Here is a 24,734-nt window from a genome sequence, read left to right on the forward strand (position 1 = left end):
AAGCAAATCCTAAGACAGGGATTTTAGTGTATGTGATTTATGGAGAGTATGCTGTCAGGAAAAAACTTTACAGGATGAAAGAAGCAGAATAGGGAAGGGAAGGGAAGGGAAATGATATAGGCCATGTTTCAAATAAAGTTTAAACAGCCTCCTGCCTAGAGTCTCTTGAGCATATATTATACCACGTAGATGTTTCTGCATTGAGCCAGAGGGGGGCTTGTCTTTTGTGTTCCATACCAGGCTTTGATTATGAACTGTCCCTGAGTGGCAGTAGGGTGAGGGTGGAGCATATAAACTTTCTTTGTGAGGTGTTTGAGAAAGAGGAGTGCCTTCAGCAAAGAAAATTTTCTGCAAACTAGTGCACCAATATGATTAAGTAGATATTAGTGGGACAGTAATTGCATATACTAGGAAATATTTGAATATATACAAGTATTTTATAAAAGACTTGGCCTCAATTACTTATTATTATTTTGATAGGAAATGCATATATTCATATGACTATACAGACATAGGCATAGAGCCAGCATCAGGTCTAAAGTCACCCTCACTCTCAGAAGTGGAAATAGAAGAGTCCCAATCTTCAGCTGAGTGTTTGATCAAAGCTAATCAATTGTTAAGTACCAAGAAAATAGCATCCAAGGAAATGGAATCCCTGGAAAGAAAGGCATGTGCAATATTTTACATTTACATTTTGTTATGCCATGAGAATTATAGTGGCTTTTGCTAATATTGAATGTTTAATTTTGGGAAAATGTGTTTTTTTTTCCTCAGGTTCCCAAAGGACTTAAGGCATACCCATCCACACTCCATGAAAAATATGATTGCAGCTTAATATTGACACCAAAGCAAATTCATCAAGTAATTGTTGGTAAGGATATATAGAAATCTACTACATTCCTTGTTTGGTTAAAAAATATTTAACAAATTATAATTTGTATTCCATAAAATTCATCAATGTATACAAACCAATAACTTTTGGCAATTTATAGTTACATTATCACCATCATAATTCAATTTTAGAATGCTGCCATCACCTTCATGCCTCAATGTAGTCATTCCTTATTTCTACCCCCAACTCCAGGAAGCCATTAACCTTCTATCTATTTCTATAGGTTTCCCTTGTTTGGAACAGTTCCTGTAAATGGAGTTATATAATATGTAATTTCCAATGTTGCTTCTTTCACTTAGCAAAATATTTTTGATGCTAATTCACATGGTAATACTTATCAATATTTTGTTCCTTTTTATATCTAAATAGCATCCCATTTTATGACTATATCACATTTTGTTTATTCATTTATCAGTTGGTGGACATTGATCTATTTCTAGTTTGAGGCTATTATGAATATTGATGCTGTAGTATTCACATAAAATTCTTCAAGTGAACATATATTTTCAATGCTTTGGGTTAGATTCCCAGGATGGAATTGCTGGGCTGTATGGAAATTTTATATATAAACTATTGAGAGACTTCTAAATGTTTTTCAAAGTGACTATATCAAATGACAATTCCACTAGCAATGTATGAGGGTTAAAATTTCTCCACATTCTTACCACCATTTGTTATTTTCTGTTTGATTATAGCCATTTTAGTGGGTGTGAAGTGTTACCTCATTATGGATTTGATTAGCATTTCTCTAATGACTAGGCTTATGAATATGTTTTCTTGTACTTAGAGAAATGTCTATTTATATCATACATCTTCTTTGGAATATTTCAAATCCCTTGCCCAGTTTTTAATTTGAATATTTGCTTTCTTCTTATAGAATTATAAGAATTATTTGGATATTCTCGATACAAGACAGTTATCAGATATATAATTTCCAAACATTTTTCTAAGTTCATGGGTGATTTTCTTTCATTTTTTCATGTTATTTAAAGCAAAAAAGTTTTAAATGTAGATGAAATTGAACTTATCCAACTTTTCCTTTTATGGATTATGATTTTCTTGTCATGCCCAAGAAATCTTTGCCTAAGTCAAGGTCACTAATATTTTCTCCTAAAATTTTTTATAAGTTTGGATACTATAATTAGGTCTACAATCCACTTTGAATTAACTTGTATGTTTGTGGTATGAGTTAAAGGTCTACATTTTTATTTTTATGTGATATGCAATTGTCTCAGCACCATTTGCTAAGATATTATTCCTCATTGAACTTCCTGGCACTTTTGTCTAAATTGATCAACCATATATGTCAGAATTTATTTCTAAATTCTCATTCCATTCCACTAATATATATGCATATCTTTGTGACAGTTCTACATTGTCTTGGATATTATAGCTTTATTAGCAGTATTGAAATTAGTAAGTTCTTCAGATTTACATTTTTTTTCCAAGAATGCTTTACCTGTACTGGGCACAAATAGGGTCTTATAATGGCCTACTTTGTCTTTCTTGTGCCGAGAGCTTGATCTTCAGTCCCTCTCACTTTTCTATTGCTCTCTTTATTGAGATTTCAGGTCACAATGTTGGCCTTTCTTAAATGTTTTCCAGTGAGAAAATCATTATTTTGACAACATCCCTACGTATGAAAATTTCCAACTCTGTTCCAAATATAGTTAATTTCCTTCCATTGTTCTGATAACACTTCTGCACCACAAAGCTGGGTGTGGACAACAGGAGCAGTCCTAGACTAAAATTCTACAGACTTTGACTGCTAACAATGAGGTTTTAGAGATATTCTTAAACTAATGTTTCTCAATTTGTTCTGTCCTTTTGGCCAATTTTCAGTTTTTAGATGGTTGTCTTTGAAAAAAAAAATTTTCCTTCCTTTGTGGTGCTGTGGATGTTGAACCCAGGACCTCACAAATGCCAGGCAAGAACTGTTCCACTGAGCCACACACCCCTAGCTCAAGAAATTTTGTCAAGATTTATTGTTGCTTTTGGAGGAGATTTACTGTGCTTCTCAATCATCCATTGAATGGCTTTTGAAAAATAAGAATTTTCTAGTCATGTCAGTAAAAATTGAGCATTTTAAAGTTAAATTTTACTTTAATGTATTGATTTTTGTTTCTATTTTATACATGCTTAGGTGACAATAATATCTAAACTGTTAAAATTTTAAAATGCTGTGTTTATGTGTACTTTAGATGTTTGTATGTAATATAGATGATTGACATTTAGGTTATTAGCTCAGTTCTTTCTCAGTGTGTCTTTCAGGAACACACTGTGCAACAGAGTAGGAAGACTCTGTAATGAGGCCATCATAAGTTTGGTTCTAGAACTTACTAGTTCTATGACATTAGGCTCTATCTCTGTAAATCTCAGTTTCTTCATTAGTGAGATGGATGATAATAATATTACATACCTCATACTGTGATCATGAGTGCAATAATATGAAACACACTTTGCCCCCATTATCTCACATGTAGTTTAAGAAGTTTTTATGCAAACTCTTCATCCATTAAATGAGCACATTACATTAGAAAATGGTTAATGTCGAACTTTATCCAGTCCTTTCATGAGTCTTAATTGAATGACTACCATGTATTAGGGACAGTCTGGGTTTTGGGGATACAGCCCTAAAGAAAATAGTAATACTGAGTCCTGCTCTCAGAGAGATTATATTTGCTTGAGATAGGAGGGGAGTAATAAGTTTATCTTCATGTAATATGACTTTGGTATACAATGATGAGGAAACAAAGCAGGAGAAGTAGATAGATAAAAATAAGGTGTTTTTGTGTACAGTCTATTTTACACCAGTTTAGTCAGGGTCACTAAGATGTATATTTGATCGGTGACAATACCTGTGTGAAATGAAGACTTTAGGCATCTGGGTTGACAGTGAGTTAGGAAAACTCTTTAGTTTGTTTGAACCCAGGGGTACTTTATCACTAAGCTACATCTCCATTCTTTTTTGTATTTTCGAGACAGAATCTTGCCAAATTGCTGAGACTGGCCTCAAACTTGTGATCTTCCTGCCTCAGCTTCCCTAGCTGTTGGGATTATAGGTCTGTCCCACCACACCCTGCTGACAGCTCCTTCTTAAACTTGCAGAAATGTTGTACAAGGTCCCTTCCTAGATTCGTTTCTACCAAGCCTGTTAAAGAAATATTGTAGTTAAAGATATAGTGGCTAAACCGGTCTGAAGAGAGTGTTCCCATTTCATTCTAATAGTTAGGGGCCATGGAAGAGACATGGGCAAATGATGATTAATTATCATGGATAGACTGATTCTCCTTTTGGGGGTAATCTAGAACACAATACATCACATACCAACTCTGAAATTGTCTGGATATGTGATTTTTAAGAAGGTACAAGGTCAGAGGCAAAGCAAAGGAAGTGATTATATATCTGGATTTTGGTGACTTTTTATCACCAGTCATTGGCCAAGTCTCAGGTCAGTATGGCCTATAGGAAATGCCCAAAGCAATGTCTGGGGAAAGGAATTGGCATGGGCTGATAAAGAGAGTTGTATTGTCCCACCATTTGTTGAGATAATAGAATCCAACATCCTAAGAGCACTGGAGTTGAACCTCCCTGCCACACGGTGACAATAGGGCACTTTGGCATCAGAGTCTTATTAGCTCAATGCTTAATTGTTTATGTAGTTCAGTACAGGACAAACACTTACTGTACACCTGTTTTGTGCCAGGTATATAGGTACTGAGTTTTATAGTTTCAAGAATTTACTTTTTACTATTGAGTGATAAATATTCTGTGCTTCCCAAATTAGTCAAGTCGCTAACTGAACAGATAAGCAGATCTATACAAATACAAAAGAAAGTTAGGAGACAATGAGTATTGTCTCTTCTATGACTTCTCCACCAGTTTCTGTCTGTTCTTCATCTAGTGTCCTAGGCAGTTTATTAATGATCCTCTATGACAGAGACTTTGAATTTACAAAGTTAGCAACTATGCAGATGGAAATTTTGTGTCAATTGGAGGAAGTGGTCTATGAACCTGGTAGGAGAGTCACTCTTATTTTTACACTCTAAAGATGCTTTGTGAGCCTCTGTACAGAGCAGGGACTGGCACCATCAAAGCAGATTGTAGTTTCAGATAAAATGGACCTATAATCATACTATTTTTTTCAAAATTAAAATAATAAGAAACACAATAGATAATTTGGAAATTATTCAAATCAATTAGTAAAAAAAAAATTACAGTAGTCTGGATTACATTGAAAGTTATATAAAGTATTGTTTTCTTCATCTGCATGTGTCTAATCATTTTGATTTTTATGCTGGCATTTATTGATGCAGTTTAAAGCCAGGCATGGTATCGAGCAATTTATAAACATGATCTCATTTAGTTTTTTAAATAACATGAGAAACTTACAAATTAACTAGGTTTCTATCCACTTTAGAGATTAATAAAATCAAGCCAAATGAATACCTTAGTCAAAATGTCCAAATATTTAGTGGAAAAGAAAGAATTTGAAATTAGGTTTCTCTGGCCATATATTTTGTTTTGATTTTTCATTTCTAATTTACAATCTATATTTTTTCTCTAAAGTCAATCAACGTTTTCTTCATCTTTCTCTACTCAATAATATTGTTAAATCAAAATACAGAATTTTTTCATCTGTTTTCCTAAAATATTATCAATCCAGTTTTTTCATTTGTTCTGTTTTAACTGTGCTTTGCTTCAACATAAAAATAATTTCATCCTCATAAAATGAGTTAGAAGAGTTGGAAAGTGTTCCTTCCTCTGCTATAGTCTAAAAGATTGTTCAATAATCCTTCTACATTCTGTTGAATTGCTATTCTTCTTTAAATGTTAGGTAATTTCTCTGAAGAAGGAGATTTCATTTTCAGAAGATATTTAATTGCAAATTCAATATATTTAATAGTTGTAGTACTGTTCAGATATTCTGTGCAACATTCTGAGAGTTTTGGTAGTTTGTGAGTTTTGTGGAATTTTTTTTACTTCTAAGTTGTCACATTTATGTGCACAGAGTTATTTGTAACATTCTCAATTTTCCTTTCAGTATGTGTCAGCAGAGTCTGTAGTGATATAACCTTTCTCTTTTTGATGTGGGAAATTTGTGTCTTTATTATTTTTCTTTTTCAGTCTCAGCAGAGGTTTATCAATTTTATTGTTTATTCCAAAGAACTAGCATTAGATTTCATTACTTTTCTCTGTAGTTTTTCATTCATCAATTTTTTCTAGTACTTATGATTGTCTTCCATTTGCTTAGATTTATGTTGCTCTATTTTTTCTAGTACCTAGAAGAAACTTAAATTATTGATTTAGACCCTTTGTTTTTACTAACAGAATCTTTTAACATGACCAAGTTTTCACTAAGCAGTCCTGTAGCTGCATCTCATATATTTTGCTACATCTTAAATCTCATTCAGTTCAATCAATGTATTGTCTATTTTTCCTTAAAACTCTCTTTGATCCATGGGTAATTATTTAGAAGTATGCTATTTATATTCTAAGATTTTTCTGTTTTCTATTAAGAGATTTCTAATTTGATTTCATTGTGGTCAGAGTATACATATGTATAATTCAATTCTTTTAAATTTGTGAAGATTTCTTAAGCTTGGTCAAAGATACAGGCACTTTTGTTGAAGGTTCCATGCATCTTGAAATGAAGTGCATTCTTGCTATTATTGAATGGAATATTCTTCAAATGTCAATCAAATCCCAATTAGTAAATGATATTGTGCCATTATTCTAAATCCTTACTGCTGTTCTGTGTATTAAGTCTATCAATTACCAACAATGGTGATTGCAGTCTCAAACTATAATGGTGGATTTTTCTTTTTAGTTCTGTCAGGATTTTTTTGTTTTTTCTTTATGCATGTATTTTGAAACTGTTTTTTAGTGCATACACACTTAGGATTGCAAGGTATTCCTGGCCTCTTTTATCATTATGTAATGTCCCTCTTAGTCCCTAGTAATTTTCTTTGTTCTGAAATGTTGTTTATCTGATATTCATATAGCTACCATGCTTTCTATTTTTTAGTGCTTGCATTGTCTACATTTTCCCTTCATTGTACTTTTGACCCTCCTATCTTACTATAATTGAGGTGAGATTCCAGGGAATTCCAGCTTTTTATCCATTTTGAAAGTGTGTTTTTAATTGGTGTATTTGGATCTTACACATGATGTAAATATTAATATGTCAGGGTTTTAGAAAGCCATTTGAGGTTTTCTTCTTTGTCTTCACTTTCTTAAAATTTTCTTTAGTTCTTTAGTTGCAAGGATTGAGAATATAGCTCAATGGTATAGTGCTTTATTAGCATGTGGAGGGCCCTGGGTTCAATCCGCAGCACTACAAGAAAAAAATTCAGGATTGTCGTTAGATCTCAAAATTTTAAAAAATATAGACAGATTTTTTTTGGTGGGGGAGATATCATGTTTTCATTTCGTTGATCTCCTTGAATCTGTGGGTTTATATCTTTTGCTGAATTTGGGCATTTTTAGACATAATTTCTTCAAATATTTTCCAGCCCCTGCCTTCTGCTCTTTATCTTCTTATTCTGGAATTTCAATGACATGGATTTTATACCTTTTACTTTTATTCCACATTTCCCTGTGACCCCCCACCTTTTTTCAATTTTTTCCTTTTTGTTTTTTTAAATTGGATAAAGCCTATCAATTTTTTTTTCCAAGTTTAACAACTTTTGATTCTACCATCTCATTTTGTTATTGCCTCTACCCCTTAGTGTTCTGTTGCCCTGTTTGGATATTTTCACGTTAGAATTTCTACTTATTTCTTTGTATACTCTTATTTCTTTGTATATTTGTTGAAATGCTTTTTTCACTTGTTTCATGAGTGTTCACAATTGCATATTCTATATTTTAACAATAGTTTCTTTAAAATGCTTGTCAAAAAATTTCAATATCTGTATCATCTCAGTCTTTGTAGTTTTTGAGATTTTCCAAGCCTAGTTTTTACCCTAGATAGATTAAATCCTCTATTTTAACACACATTCAGTTCATTCAATGTCATTTATACATATTATAGCCCACATTTGTGTGCTGTGTTACACATGTCAAATAGGTTTCCAAGGTTTTTGCAGTGCTAATTTGTTTTTCCCTGTTTGTTTACTACCCAGAGGACCATATGAAGTCCATTGTTGCAAACTATACCATCAGGATATGGCCATAACTTCATGCATGGATTTAAAATGTCTCCTTCTCTAAACCCTAACTCTTTGTATCCCTCCTTCCCCTTGTAGATGGGAAAAGGAGTAATGGCAATTATTTGCTTACTTTAGTGAGATGTAGAGATAGTCAACAGGGATTATATGCCACAATTTTAATGGCCACTGTGCCAATAGGGAGGGAGAGGTAGTCTCTTTTCACTATATTTTGTTTTCTCTCTAATTTAGGATAGAGCAGATTTGCTCCATCTTACAGACTCTTCAGTGCCTAGTGATGAATTAAGGAATATCAACAGTGCTTCTCTTAGAGCTGTTCAACAGGCCTTCAATCTAGTCTCCTTAAGTGCCTGGTCCACAGGGAGAAAGGGAACTGTACCCATTAACCTTAGTGCAGTGAAAGGACAATTGACAGGATTCTACCCCAGGAACTCCACAGCATTTAGTGGAGATGAGAGAGTGCATGTCTTTTCTTGCCTTAGTACATATCAGAGCCACTTTTATCAAACTCAACTCTGCAATCTTCACACCATGCTGCAGTCTGGCTGGGCAAAATAACCGGGGAGTGACAAGCAACTTGTGAAGATTGAAACAGCGGGAGCCCCCTCTCTGCCGGACAGCAGAGGTACATATACCCAACTAATTACACACAGCTTAACTTAATTAACATCATCTAGATACAGCAGTCAGTCATTAAGGAATCCTCATCATAATGGCTCGCTGGCATTGGCTCACAAACCACTCCTCCTGGCACACTGCCAGGCGCCATCTTAACTTGGTTGTAGCCCTCAACAATACCACCTAGTATTTAGGGCAACAATTTTTTCTTGGTCTAGAATAGGACAGGTATAGTGAAGTTGATTTGACTCTGAACATTCACCCTCTTCCTGGTACCTAGATAGAAAGGCTACTCAAGTGTTTAGACCAAGATATGTAGGGGACAAAAAGAACCCAGGAAATACCCTGGTTTCATTCTTTGATTACTAAGATCCCTAGCCAGTCTAATTTCTTTTTGTTACTTTCCAAATATTTCTGCTAGTTACTTCATGAATTTTGCCAATATTTTTATTTGTAATTAGCAAAGGAATAACATTTTAGAATGATACCTCTGTTCCATATTTCAAGAATATTTCCAGACATGATTGAATAAACAAAACCCACTGTATTCCTTGCAATTCTCCTGCCTTAGCCTCCTGAGTTGCTGGGATTACAGGTATGTGCCACCGTGCCCAGCCAAAAAATCTTTATCCACAAATTATATCATATATAAAAATTGAATCAAAATGAACCAAAATCAGGGATGGGACTATAGCTCAGTGACAGAAGACTTGCCTGGCATGCACAAGGCCCTGGATTAGATTCCCAGCACCCCACATACAAATGCAAATGAATCAAAAGCAGATCTCATCAAGATGGTAGACTGGCCCATTTTCCCTTAAAACAACAATTTTTCAGCCATCATAGGCAAAAGTGCCATTGTGAGAGCTTTGGGATTCTGATAGGAAGTTGTAAAACCCCAGTGGAACCTAGGACCTAAGAAGGCCAATTTAAGAGGGTATCCTTGTGCAGGTTCACTAACTGTAATGCCAGGTTCAAATCACAAACATCCCCATTCCCCTCAACTATGGCCATATTCAGACTGAATCTTGTCATCAGGATCTGTTGTACATCATGGTAATTATAGTTAACTACATATTGTATACTTGAAAATTGTTAAGAATAGATTTTATGTTTTCTTTTCAACCAAAAAAAGAGCAAGTATGTGTGGTAATGCATGTTGTTAATTAGCATGATTTAAACATTCCACAATGCATATTAATATCAAACATATTATATGGCATAAATATTTGTAATGAAAAATAAAATAAGAAAATGTGGCACATATATGCACAATGGAATATTACCCAGTCTTAAAAATGAAGAAAATTCTCTCCTTTGCAGCAACATGCATAGGCATGGAGACCATTGTATTTAGTGAAATAAGCCAGGCAGAGAAAGATAAATATTGCATGATTTCATTTATGTGTGGAATCTAAAAAAAAATTGGACTCATACAAGCAAAGAACAAAATGGTTATTACCAAGGTTGGCTGGGGATGGGGAAGGATGGGGAAGTATTTGTCAAAAGTTTCATTAGACAGGTTTAATAAGTGCTGGAGAACTATTATTTAGCATGGTGACTATAGTTAACGATAACTTATAACTAAAAATTATTGAGAGTTGATCCAAAATGCTTTAGCCAGAAAAAAATGTGTGTAAGGTGATAGATTACTTACTGAGATTGGCTTAATCATATGAAAATGTGTATGCATATTGAAACATTATGGTATATATTTAAAAATATACATTTTTTTGTACCAGGGATGGTACTCAGGGGTGCTTAACCACTGAGTCACATCCTCAGCCTTTTTTATATTTTATTTTTGAGACAGGGTCTCGCTAAGTTCCTTAGGGCCTTGCTAAATTGCTGAAGTTGGCTTTGAACTCTCCTCCTGCCTCAGCCTCCCTGAGCCACTGGGATTACAGGTGTGTACCACCATGCCTGGCTAAAATCTGCCATCTTAATTTGTCAATTATGTCCTAAGAAAATTGGAGAAAAATGGATTATAAGCCATGTTTTCTTCCCTGTAAGGGGAATCATAGGAAAAAAAAAATCTGTGACCTTGGGAAAAGTAAATGTCTTAGATATGACATGAAAAACAATCAAAGAACAAATAGATAAATTGGAATTTATCAAATTTTAATATGTTTGCTGTTCCTTAGATACTAACAGGAGGATAAAAACAAATACATAGATTCAGAAACTACTTGAAAATTTTATGTCAGATAAAGAATTTTTAACCACAACATGTAATAAAAGTTTCAAGACTCAATTTTAAGCAATCAAGTTAAAAAATGGAGAGAATATTTGAGCATACAGTTCATCAAAAAACATATGCATTTTTCTATGTGCTTGTTTATCATTTGTATATCATTAGAGAAACAAAACAATGAGATACTTTCACAAATTAATTAGGTGGATAGACTTAAACAATTAACAAAAATCTATTTAAATTGTTCCCCAACATGTGAAGAAACTATAACTCATGCTGTATATAGCTAATGAGAATGTGAAATCATTAAACCATTTTAAAACAGGTTTATGAGTTTTTCAGTTTTTAGACATATGCTGCCTATCACATAATCCACCCATTCCAGTCCTAGATATGTATCCAAAAGAAATAAAATCATATGTTCAAACAAACACTTGTAAATGTTTATAGTAGCTTTAATTTCATAGCTGGCAACAGATAAAAATCCAAGTGTCAATCAACAGTTGAATAGACAAACATAATTGTTGTATAAGCACACTGTGGAATATTACCTAGAAATAAAAAGGAACAGATTATTGACACATGTAACAATATAGATGAAGCTCCTGGAAATTCACCAAATGAAAGAAACCCAGAAAAATGTTACATACTACATGATGACATTCTTATAAAACTCTAGAAAGAGCAAAGTGATCTACAGTGACGTAATGCAGTGAAGTTGTCTAGGAAATGATTGTATGCACAATGGTGGGAGGGAAGGAATATGAAGGACTGTGAGAAAATGTTTTGGAGTGATGAATATTATTCACTCTTTATTGTGGTCACTATTTCACAGATGTATTCGTGTATTAACATTAATGAAAGTCTACACTCTAAATATACACTTGACATCACTTATGAATGAATTAAGCTCTTAAGGGCAGGCTAAGACTTAAAATAATTCAAATTGTTTCAATACAAAACCTTTGACATTTGAAGGGATAAACAGGCAGTGTCCCATGGGAAAATTATTAATTTCTGTAACTTCTGGATAAGTGAATGAAATAAGCTGGTACATGTTTATATTGGTAACAATATTACACACCTTTTTTCTGGCTAAAATATAACTCATAAAGCTGTTTTAAAATGATTTCATGATTTCACATTCCCATTAGCTGTATATAGCATGAGTTACAGTTTCATGTTAGGGAACAATTTAAATAGATTTTTGTTAATTGTTTAAGTCTACCCACCTAATTAATCTGTGGAAATATCTCATTGTTTTGTTTTTCTAATGATATACAAATGATAAACAAGTACATAGAAAAATGCCTATCTTTTTTGATGAACTGTCTGCTCAAATCTTTTCTCCATTTTTTAACTTGATTGCTGTTTTCTTGGGGGAAATAGAGAGGTTGTTGGGATGTTACAAATTAGTGTGCTGAGTTGTATTGTGCTTATTATTTTGTCATATAATTTTCCTTATAATGTGTTCATCTTGAATTTCAGCCAATATTCTCCAAATATCAAATTATAGTTTTTCAGATAAAAAGATTAATTTCTGATGCTATGGTAAATATTTATCTGTCATTTTTATACAACTTAATTGATCCAAATAATCTTACAAACCTAAAAAAATAAATGTTTGCCAACATTAAACTTAATAAGTAATTTTTCATTATTTTAGGGCCCTCTGTCCTTAACTTTGGTGACGTTTCTGTGAACTCTACAAATACTCATCTATTACATGTCATTAATATGCTACCTATGTATATTTTGATCAAGTTAGATACTAATTTGGAGGAACTTCAGAAAACCAAACAGTTTTCATATGTGATTCCACCTATATCTAATACTTATATTTCAATGATATTTGAATCTCCTACAACTGGAAAATTTTGGAAGTAAGATTGATTTTTGAATTTGTTTGCTAGAATGATTTGTCAAATATGTATTTGTTTATATAAGTAATTGTAATGTGTATTTGGTTGCATAACATAGAAACTATATGTGCATGAGTTTGTAGACTGGTAGGTTCAAATTGTAGTGGATATTTTAATTCTCTTTCATAATTATTTTGAAATATTAAGTACTACATATTGTGTACATTACACTATGGTTTACCCATTTTTCCACATAACTGGATTCTATGATTACAAATAGCTTCTATTAGTTACATTTAGATGCTTTTTGTTTTACAGATCTTTTACCTTTACAGTGAACAGCATACCTGGAGGGCATATCTTAGTGATGGCAAATATCATGCCAGTAACACTTGAGCTATCGCTTAAGGAATTAGTATTGAGACCACAAAGCTTCTTGATGAAAACATGTTTTCGGGGAACAGTTAGATTGTATAATCGTCAGAATCGTTCTGCCCAATTTGGATGGCAACCAGTAAACACAATAACAGGGATGGCATTTTCCATTCGCCCAGCTACAGGTAATGGTTTATTTTGTTTGATTTAGACATTCATATATTCATTCATTTGTGCATGCAGGCATGAACCACTTATTGTATACTGTGCACTTGTGCTAAGAGCATGAAGTAAATTAGCTACTGTCATAGGAGCATTTATTTTTACAGACATAAATATTATTTTAAAATAATGGATACTATTTTAGTCAGAATTCTCCAGAGAGATAGAACCAATAGGAGATGGACATGAAGAGGGAAAAGCAGAGAGAGAGGAGGATCTTATAGAACTGGCTCTTGCTCACACAGTTGTGTGGATTGGTAAGTCTACAGGGCAGGTTGGAGATCCAGGAAAGAGTTGAATTGTGCTCTCTTCAATCCAAAGTCATTCTGGAGGCAGAATTAATTATTTCTCAAGAGCTTTCAGCCTTTTAAGACTTTTAACTTATTGCCTGAGATCCACAGATATTATGAAAGGTAATGTGCATGTTAATTAATTTGCTTGTGACAATATACTAATGTACCAAATCATCATGATATACACTTGGACTATATAGAATCTTTGTCAATTAAATGTTTTTGAAAGTCTATTGATTTAAGTGTCAATCTAAATAGCAGCTTCACAATAGCATCTAGACTGGTGCTAGACCAAACAATTGTCAGACACCTATAAAATGGTGAGATGATATAGTCCATAAAGATTAAATTATGGAAACCTTCTATGGGGCTGATTGTGGCTCAGGGGTAGAGCACTCGCCTAGCATGTGTGAAGGCCTGGGTTCAATCCTTAGCACCACATAAAAATAAATAAATAGAATAAAGGTATTGTTTCCAGTTACAACTAAAAAATAAATATTAAAAAAATAAAAAAAGAAAACCTTCTATAATATTTGGCAGAGAGGTGCCAAATGCACAGGTAGCTGTGTGATTATGAAAATTTTCTTATTCTGTTTTGGCTTTTATTACCCCTGAAATTGTCCTCCAAGCAACACAACCTATCATGCATCTTGCTTTCTAACTCCTTGCTTCCTCCTTTCTTTCCTTTTCGCTTTTCCCTTTCTTTTTCCCTCCCCCTCCCTCATTTTATTTATTTCTAATTTAGGAATAGATCTAAATATACTATATTCGGATTACAGAGGAGCCTTGGTTTGTAGAAATCTTGCCTCAAATTTCTTTTCTTGTGAATATTAGTCATTTCCAAATCAGAATTTTTATATATTTCTGCAAGAGTTTTCAAAAGGATCATGGTGTTACAAAAACAATCTTATGTATTAAATTAAATTCAATCAATTTTAATGTGCATTGTAGATAGAGGTGTTGACAAATTTAACAGGTGAAAAGAGTAGAGTTGGAGATAATTGATACAGCTGTTTAATCTTTTGATTAACCTGGATTTATTTAACATAATCTTACATTATAATCTATTAAGCATCTGAGTTATACTTTCATCAATATTTCTCATATTCATTTAACTAAGCTCAATATTTCTCATATTCATTTAACCAAGCTCTTTTAAAATTACAATACTGGGGCTAGAGTTTTGGCTCAGTGGTAGAACACTCAATTACCTGGCATGTATGAGGTCCTGGGTTCGATTCACAACACCATGAATAAATAAATGAATAAAATAAAGTATCTTCAACAACTAGAAAATTTTTTAAAAAATTACAATACTGATAAGCTGGGTATGGTGGCACATGCCTATAATTCGAGCTGAGGCAGGAAAATCTCAAATTTAAGCCAGCTTCAGCAATTTAGTGAGGCCCTAAGCAACTTAGTGAGACTCTGTCTCAAAATAAAAGATATTTTATCTCTTATGGCTGGGGGTGTTGTTCAGTGGATAAGTACCCCTGAGATCAATCCCTGGTAACCTGCTCCCCAAACATAATACCAATAATACTGGATTCTGTTGTGATAAAATAATCAGAGAAGAAAGTGATCATTTTTCTGTAAATTCATATTTCTATACATTTCAGAGATTCTAGATAACCCTTCTTCAGTTTGTTTGAACAGATATAAGAACAGTGGTAGTTTGATATCAATATTCCAGCTATAATTTTTGACCAACCACTGATATTGCACCAAGAGTGTCTAAAATACACAGTGCACTAATACTTTTATTTCTTTGTATTTCTCCATCCGAAACAAGGCTGAATGCATTGAAATTGTCCCTGATAGCCATGGAGATATAATGATGATACTTAATTTGTACCAAATACTAGTAGAATTATAATATAAACTGGACCACCGTTATGCTTTATTGGTCTTTAGAAGTCTTATTTTTGTAGGGAGATTTTAGCATTTACTTTTTTCCCCTTTAGGTTGCCAATGACCCCTCTTATATTTTTTTAACTAAAAAAATATCACCAAGGCATAAAAAGCACTAAGACGCTAAATTCCAAAGAAAATGTTTGTATGAAAAAGACCATTAGTATGTAAATTCATTTTCTATTTTAAGAATACAAATGATAACAATGCTCTCAAAACTATTTTATATAGCATTGAAGAAAGTGTTACTTGTGTCATATATATAGATTTGTTTGTTGTTTTCCTCAGAATACTTATATGATAATTACTGAATTTTATGTTGTTTTCCTCTTTGTATGAATAGGAAGTGACTTTTCACTAGATTATTTTTCTTATGCTCTATTGATTTTGCATCCTGGATAATACATTTAATTATATGCTTTTTTGCCTTTTGGGGTAAACTAACATGAACAATTCTAAATCGATATTTATATTTTGTTTGTCCTTTCTTCCTGAGACATGATATATTTTGGATTTGTATTTGGGTAGCATATGTTGTAAGAGAAGAAAATAAGAGTGAATTGATATTTTCTGAGGTAGAACTCAGTTCTAATTTGATTTTTAAAATATGTATTGTTTATGCTTCTGCTTATTTTGTTTTCTTCTTTGTTTCTTTACCATTACTAAAATACCAAGTGAATCCTTGAGCTTGCTTCAGTCATTTTACTCTCATTGTCTTTCTCAATTTTGACAATCCTTGGCCATATAAAGTACCTGTCTTACCAGTCCCACACTTGCTCAGTCTAGCCATTCAATTTATTTCCCCTGTTTCCTGATACATGTAATGTTCCTAGAGAAAAATATATAAGCACACTGATTGGAAGAAAAACAAAATCTCTTCAAATGGACCCTTCAACAGGATTATATAATGCTTTTACTGTCTCTGCTTTTCTTGGGGCACTCAGATGGCTTTATTTGTAGCATTGAATCTTCTTTTTTAAAAGTACTTTCCATCATAGTTTTCTCCACACCCACTGTCTTCTTGTACTTTAATGTAATGACACTTAGGCTTCCCTCAAGTTTTGTCCTGCAAAGATCTAACTCACTCTTCATGTCCCAACTCAAATGCCATCTCCATATAGTGATGTTTCTTCTATTTCATTGAACTATACAAGGTTTCCTCCATCTTTTTTTTGCTATTATTATGCATTTGTTTTTAAATACTTATTTTTTAGTTGAATGTCTTCATTTTATATTTATTTTTATGTGGTGCTGAGGATATGTACTTGTTTTTGCCAGCTCCAAATATTTGTTTTTATCTGCCTCCTTTTGTTGTAGACATTGCTAAACTCATATCTGATATCCATTTCCCTTCATAACAAGACTCTAATTTGGGGGATGAGGTAGCAGTGATCTTATCTAGAAAGCTCTTTGCTCCAGCTTCCCTTGTCAAAACAATATGAACAGAGATTTCCTTTGGCTTTATCCTCTTTATATGTAGGGGCACTATATTGTCTGTATGTATCTATATGTAAAGCCATCACTAATCCTAGGGTGATTGTTTCATTTTAAATTTTGTGTTGTTTTTTAAACATTGTTATATTTTTGTTGTACATTTTTATTGACCTGTTAAAATTGGGAAATATGCCAGGTGTGGTGGTGCATGCCCGTAATCCCAGCAGGCTTGGGAGGCTGAGGCAAGAGGATTACCTGTTCATAGCAAGACTCAGCAACTTTGTGAGGCCCGAAGCAACTTACTTAGCAAGACCTTGTCTCAAAAAATAAAAAGAGCTGGGGATGTGGCTCAGTGGTTAAGCACCCCTGGGTTTAATCCCAGATACAAAAAAAAAAAAAAAAGGAAATAAGGTTTGCATTTTAGATTTCAATCAAATCCTATATGATTATGCCCATTTCATAATATCCCATTTAGCATTTCCCTATTATTAGAGTTTAATTTTAAGAATTTGTTGTATAATGCAATTAAATTTTAGGCCAGTTCATCTTTTGAATATTAACAAAAAAACTTCAATGTAATAAAAATGTGGTAAATGTTTTCTTTTCTCTCTGTATTCTCTGTAGGCACTGTTGAAGCATATTCATCACTGGAATGTGAAGTAATGTGGCAGCCAAGTTTCAATTCTCCAGAAAAGGGAGATTTTATTCTTAATGTCTCTGAAGGAAACACATTGACACTAAAATGTGTTGCACATGTAATTATTTCCTTTGAACTAATTTTTATTTTGAGGGCTATAAATTGATTGGGTATGCATATGTGTGCTGTATATATGCATATATATATATATATATATATAATATTATGTATGTAAACATACACTACATATAAATTGTCTTAGCTCCTTCATGGAGCCTCTTGTCTATCATAAATGAAGAATTTGTTAAAAAATGTGTTAGGTATCTAGAATTAGCTAAAAAATATAAGAGTTTTATGAAAACAATACTAGACTGTCAGAATCTCTATAAATCTATGATACCATCATGGAAGCAACTGAAAATTAAATTGTTTCACTAATAGACACCAAAGAAGAAGTGAGAAAATTATATTTTGCTCTACTGTATTGCATTTAATATTCTAGTAGTAGCAGTTAATAATTCAGTATGAAATAGATCATGTAATTTACATAGTAGGAAAATATATATTTTTACATTTTTATGGAATATACATCTTGTAATAAAAATGTGAACAAAGCAAAAGCTGCAATACATAATTTTTAAGCTTCTTTCTGTGGTAGAGCCTAGAAGGCCTTAACTTTATGGCTTCCTATCACCAAGAATGCACTTTACTAATATGCCAAATTTTCCATCCAGTGTTCTTTTTTTTTTTTTTTTTTGGTATTGGAATTTAACCCAGAGGGGCTTAACCACTGAGCTAAAATCCCCAGCTCCTTTTTTTAATATTTATTTTTTAGTTATAGTTGGACACAATACCTTTATTTTATTTATTTATCTTTATGTGGTGCTGGGGATTGAACCCAGGGCCTCGCATGTGCTAGGCTGCTAGGCAAGCACTCTACTTGCTGAGCTCTTTTTTTTTTTTTTTTTTTTGAGAGAGAGAGAGAGAGAAATTTTTTTAATATTTATTTTTTAGTTTTCGGCGGACACAACATCTTTGTTTGTATGTGGTGCTGAGAATCGAACCCGGGCCACACACATGCCAGGCGAGCGCGCTACCACTTGAGCCACATCCCCAGCCCAATTGCTGAGCTATTTTTAAATTTTGTTTTTACTTTTTGGTATTGGGGATTGAATCCAGGGATGATTAACCATTCAGTCACATCACCAGCCCTTTTTATTTTTTATGTTGAGACAGGGTTTCATTAAATTGCTGAGGGCCTTGCTAAATTGATGAGGCTGGCCTAGAACTGGAGATCCTCCTGCCTCAGCCTCCCAAATCTCTGGGACTATAGGCATGTACCACTGTGCCTGGCTCCACCCAATGTTCTTAGAAATTTAAAACAAGCCAAAGGCTATTTTACTAAACTTCATCTCAATCTATGGGGCATGATGATAGTTTTACATATTTTAGCTGTGACAAAACTTGCAGTCTAAAAAGAAGAGAGATTCAGAAACTTGAGTGGCATAAAGTGGCAGTCAGAACACAGTATGTTTTTTTTCCTCTGGTCCAAGCTTGAAATAAGCTGAATCCTACTGGTTTTCAATATGTATAAATTACTTAGTATTCTTTCTTAAACTTTATGTTGAAATATAATATGCATAAAAAGGTACACAGACTGAAAATCATGTATCCCTTAATCTTCACAAACTGGTAACACTTTTGTAACCCATTCCTAGATGAGCTAGATCTAGAAACATAATGTGATTAATACAACAAAAGAGCCACCCCAGTTCACATTTTCATTCACTGTATCCATCTCAAGATCATCACTCTCCTTACTTCTAAGAGCACAGATTAATTTTGATTTTGAACTTCATATACATGGAATTAAACCATTTATTCTCTCATATGTACACCTTGTTTTATCATCATTAGGTTTGTGGGATTTGTCTATGCCGATTCATACGGTCATAGATTGTTCATTCTCATTCCTGAATAGTATCCCACTGTGTGACCATACTATCATTTATCCTCTATACAACTGATAGGTATTTAGCTTATTTCAAATGTTTAGCTAATATAATAATGTCTCTATCATCATTCTTATAATTGCCTTGTGGTGAATATATGCACACAGATTTTTAACTGTTCTTTATGTAATTGTGCTTAACGACTTTACTATTATAAATTTGCTAACATACCTCATATGTATTTTTTTCTAACAGATAAAAGATGACAATTTACTAATTTAGAATTAGCATTGAGGATACCATTTATTGAATAATTACTGTGTGCCAGGTGCTGTGCTAAATGTGCTCATTTGTTAGCTAATTTAATTCTTATAACAACCCTGTGAGACACTATTAACTCAGTTGATGAGTGAAAAAAATAGAGTATTAGAATGCTTAAATAACTAATACAATTTCACATGTATAGTAAACACCTTAGTTGGAATTTATAGCCAACTGCTTCCACATCCTTTATTATTACCCTATGATAAAATTTGCTTTTTGTATTTCCTAGACCAGCATTGGATAACAATTAAACTCTGAGATATCATGATAATTAATTATTTTAGGAACCTTTTTGAAGCTTTGAAAAGTAACTCTTACAAAAGCAAATAGAAAGGAACATTAAATGAATAAATAAGATGTTCATTTTAGGTTTGTCATTTCTTTTGTAAGGACTGACTGACTTGACTATTTCCTCTTCTCTTAGTTTAACAATTTATCATTCCAATTATCCAAATTATGAGTTTTCTAATAAATAATTATAAGGATGCATTAAACTTAAGAAATAATATTTCATAGATTAAAGACCATATAGTACCTGGTATAAAGGACACTGAATAAGGCACTGGAAAATTTGTGTTCTATTTCTTCTTGGATATATCTTGCTTTCCTATATGATTGGACAGGTACATAATACCAACATTTCCACAAAGTATTCTTTTCAATTTTTAAAAATGTTTATTAGTGCTTTGTAATTATAAGAAAAGTGTTTTATGAAGTGCTTTGTGCAGAAAGGGGAGCAGAGAGACCTGTGAATCACAATAAACTATGTCCCCATTCTCAGATAAGCAAAGTGTATATTATCATTATATTATGCTCTATGAGAAAGCTTGTAGTAAACATGGCTAGATAATTTCATTTGGCAGCTTTCTTTCCATACTTTTGGCCCTTCAAATCTTTCCATTTGCAAATCACACAGTAACACCCTGTACGTGATTGGGTGGATAATATCTCTAAGTTCCTTCCAATGATGAATCAATAGGTTTCTTAGTTCTGAATTCCCTTCCTCCATAGAGTTATCTTACTCACTCTGCCTTCTGTAGTTTGGGAATACATTTTAAATATACCATTCTATTTTTTTCTTTAACATAACATACAATCTAATTACACTTTATAATTTAAATTTAAAATCTCCATGAAGCTTAAAAATGGAGGTATATTGTAGGGATGAAAGTGTATTTTTATTACTGCTCTTATTTCTCTTCTTTGCTGTTGAGTAGTGTTAACTTTGCTTCTTTGTTCATAGAGTGGGTTTTTCTTACCTGTAAAGGTTGCAAGAGATTAATATATAGAACAATTGTGTATATTTGTTGAAATATATTTATTCATATTTTGTGAAGTTGATTAATGTTACTTACCCATTGTATGACTTAGACAAAATTCTTAATCACCCTACTTTTGGTGAAAGTTGTGAGTTTCATTCATCCATTCATTTCACTATTATTTACTAAGTCCATACTTTGTATCAGGCCCTATGCAGACTGTGTATTTAAAGATGAGCAATATAGACATGGTCTAGCTTTTCCCTAGGTACTTTCTGGACTGGTAGACCATAGTAAAAATATAAGTAAAGAACTAATATATTTGTCTCACACTGGGAACATAGTAATTTGATTACTATTATTGTCATCATATTACCACTGAAATACTTAGGTATTTTTGTCTAAAAATATTTAAATACCTAAATTATAAATACCTAATTGCTAATAAAATACAACCCAAATACCTAAGTAAAATCTCTCCTATGATTTTTATATATTTTTAATTTTTATTTTGTTTATTTTTATGTGGTCCTGAGGATTGAACCCAGTGCCTCACATGTGTGAGGCAAGTGCTCTGCCACTGAACCACAACCCCAGCCCTCTCCAATGATATTATTACTCTATCTTGACTGAATTGTCACAGATGTTGTTTAAATTTAAGAAAACAATATAATACCTTGAGTACTTTTTAATCAAAATAACAATGAAATAACTTGATATGTGATTTGTTTTTATGTTAGAATATACTGAATAAATAATATAAGGAAGATTGTCATGTTTCATTCAATAATCATATCTTTGGTTAATAAAACCCTTTTTTGTGATCAATTATTTTATTTGCTATTATGTCATTTACATTTTTCTCCTTTCCTCCTCTCATTACTAGATTGGTCACACCAAGGTTGCATTTTTGGAGCCAAGAATACTGTTCGGTAATAGTCCTCAAGGCTTAACAACTTGGAGGAAAGCCATATTACACAATGTAGGAAAAAACCATGCTTACTTCAAGGTACTATAGAATTTTGGTCATTTCTTATTTGAATCAGATCATATTATGATTAGATTTAATTTGTTGGTGCCATGAATTATATCAGAGTAATGCTTTATTCCATATAAATAGATTTATGCTAATTTTAGATATTATATTTATGTAAGAATTTTCTGAGTACCTTTTAAATTCTCAGAAAAATGGTTTACTCACTTCCTTACTTAGTTACTCCCTTTCTTCTGGTCTACTCCAGTTTTTACTTTCAGTTATTTGATTTCACTGAGAAATATTTTTAAATGTTTAAATATAAATTATAATTAATTTACACTTTATATTTAGTTATGTGATTTTACTTTTCTCCTCATTTGCAGGACTTATAATAGCTACTGAGACATAAATGGAGGCAAGTCTGCAGATAGTCTGTATATAATTGTTGCTCCTTATTTAAATGGAGGGAGGGGATAAGTGGTGATAGAGTTGTTTTATTTTTGCTAAAACAAATACATTAAACACCACCCCAAATAGTGGTATTAGAGATTAGCATTTAAGATTTTTTCATTCAAGCTTTATATTAGCATGTCTTTCTGCCCAAATCAATTCTTGCCAAAATAAACAAATGAATAGATCCTTTTTCTACCATGCTTATTTCAGAATTTGTTCTTACCTGGATAGTCTATTTGTCCTCTTCTCCAAAATATTTTGGCCAATTTCCCTTTAAATTATTCTGACTTTAAGAATGGTAAATAGATTTAAACTGATCTCTAACAAAGCACAACCAAAAGCCTTATGACTTTTTGAAGATGAAAATGATATCTTAGATATTATGCATTCTATCAAGGAGATATAAATAAGAGATTACTTCAGCATCCTGCCTCTCTGCTAACTTTGCTTAAACTTTTCAGTATCAGGGAAAAGAAAGCTATCAATGTTGTATGTACATACAATGTTGTCATGGTCTCTAACAAATATATCTCAATCTTCTAAATTTTGCAGCTTTAATTACTACAACCACTATAGAAACTAGTACAGAGATTCCTCAAAAGACTAGGAATGGACCCACCATATGACCTAGCTCTCGCACTCCTTGGTATTTATCCCAAAGAACCAAAATCAGCATAATATATAATACATGCATATTAATGCTTATAACAGCTCAATTTACAGCAGCCAAGTTATAGAACCAGCCTAGGAGTCCTTCAATAGAAGATTGGATAGAGAAAATGTGGTTTATATACATAATGGCATTTTACTTAGCCATAAAGAAGAATGAAATTATACCATTTGCTGGTAAATGGATGGAACTGGAGAACAATATGCTAAGTGAAATAAGCCTGATATAAAAAGTCAAGGGTCAAATGTTTTGTCTTGTATGTGGAAGCTGGAGAAATAAGGAATTTAAAAAGGGGGAATCTCATGAAAATAGAAAGAAGAGTTGGTTAGAGAAAGGGGTACCGGGAAGAGAGTGAAGAATGAAATTAACCAAATTATGCAATGTGTATGTATGAAAATATTACAATTAATTTCACTTTTATGTATAACCACAATTCATCAATTAAAAACGAATTTTAAGAAAGAAAAATAGTTGCAGTTTTGAATGCACTTGAGGTAATAAACTTCATCATCCTATTTGAATTGGAAGGTGCCACTATTGAAGTTTCTTTTTAATGAATGAGGGCTGCAATTCCTTCTTGTAGTCCAAGCTATTTGTGTTTGATGTTTCCAAACAACATTATAATACCTTATTTCCTATGTCCAGTGGTGTGGATGCTTTCCTGTGAAAGCTTTGAAGCAATAATTTTAGGGATAATGTAGCATTTCTGTACGTTTTTAATTACAGGTTTATGATCAGAGTCTTTTGCCTACCATTAAGATTATTCCATCAAAAGGAATAATTCCATTTGGGGGAATAACTATTCTTAATATCTCCTATACACCCACTGTGGCAGAAAAATTTGCTACAAGAGCAAAGGTATGTTTGTTTATATATGTGCCTCTCTATATATGTATCTTGTACTTTTTATATATCTATATGGGTTTGTTTGGTTCTTTAAAATATGCACAATACTAGTTATAGTACTATAAAATATGCACACATTTGTTTTTATAAAATGTATTTCAAATTTCTTATTGGAAATGGAGTTTAAATTTAATGACACTAAAGGTCAAATTTTTAGATTTCTATTATTTTAGAAATTGAATTAGCTCTAAAATATGTCATTGTTAGAAATATAAAAAGGCAAACTTACATAAATCATCTAATATAAAGTTGTATAGCAGAACTTGGAGACAATTTGCAGAAAATATTTCTGGTGAAAGTTGATGATGGAAATTTCTACATGAAATGAATACCTTCCATTAATATGGGACACTTTCACTTGAAATTGTAATATTTGGCATCTCTCGAGTTTTGACAAATCCTCACTAGTCATAGAGAAAAGAATGGCCTTTTTCATGGCATTACTTAGGTTGCTCAAGGGAAAAATAGTCAATGATAGGATGCTAATTGATAACTATATGAATTGTATGCAAATTCAATACAATATAACATCTATATTTTATTACATAAATTGTTTTACTACTTTATTTCTAGGAATTATGTAAATG

The 24,734-nt window shown here is 32.5% G+C and overlaps 1 protein-coding gene across 1 annotated transcript in view; it reads left to right on the plus strand.

Moving 5' to 3' along the window:
• Window positions 1-24,734, plus strand: part of Cfap47 (cilia and flagella associated protein 47) — a 410,015-nt gene that overhangs the window by 36,943 nt on the left and 348,338 nt on the right. Inside the window, exons 12-18 of the mRNA XM_071606058.1 lie at window positions 481-667; window positions 775-871; window positions 12,540-12,756; window positions 13,054-13,295; window positions 17,595-17,725; window positions 22,029-22,151; window positions 23,968-24,099. Coding sequence (XP_071462159.1) covers window positions 481-667; window positions 775-871; window positions 12,540-12,756; window positions 13,054-13,295; window positions 17,595-17,725; window positions 22,029-22,151; window positions 23,968-24,099 — 1,129 coding nt within the window. The remainder of the gene's footprint in view (window positions 1-480; window positions 668-774; window positions 872-12,539; window positions 12,757-13,053; window positions 13,296-17,594; window positions 17,726-22,028; window positions 22,152-23,967; window positions 24,100-24,734) is intronic.

Source organism: Marmota flaviventris, chromosome X (genome assembly GCF_047511675.1).
Source record: "Marmota flaviventris isolate mMarFla1 chromosome X, mMarFla1.hap1, whole genome shotgun sequence".
In the NCBI taxonomy this organism is placed as follows: Eukaryota; Metazoa; Chordata; class Mammalia; order Rodentia; family Sciuridae; genus Marmota; species Marmota flaviventris.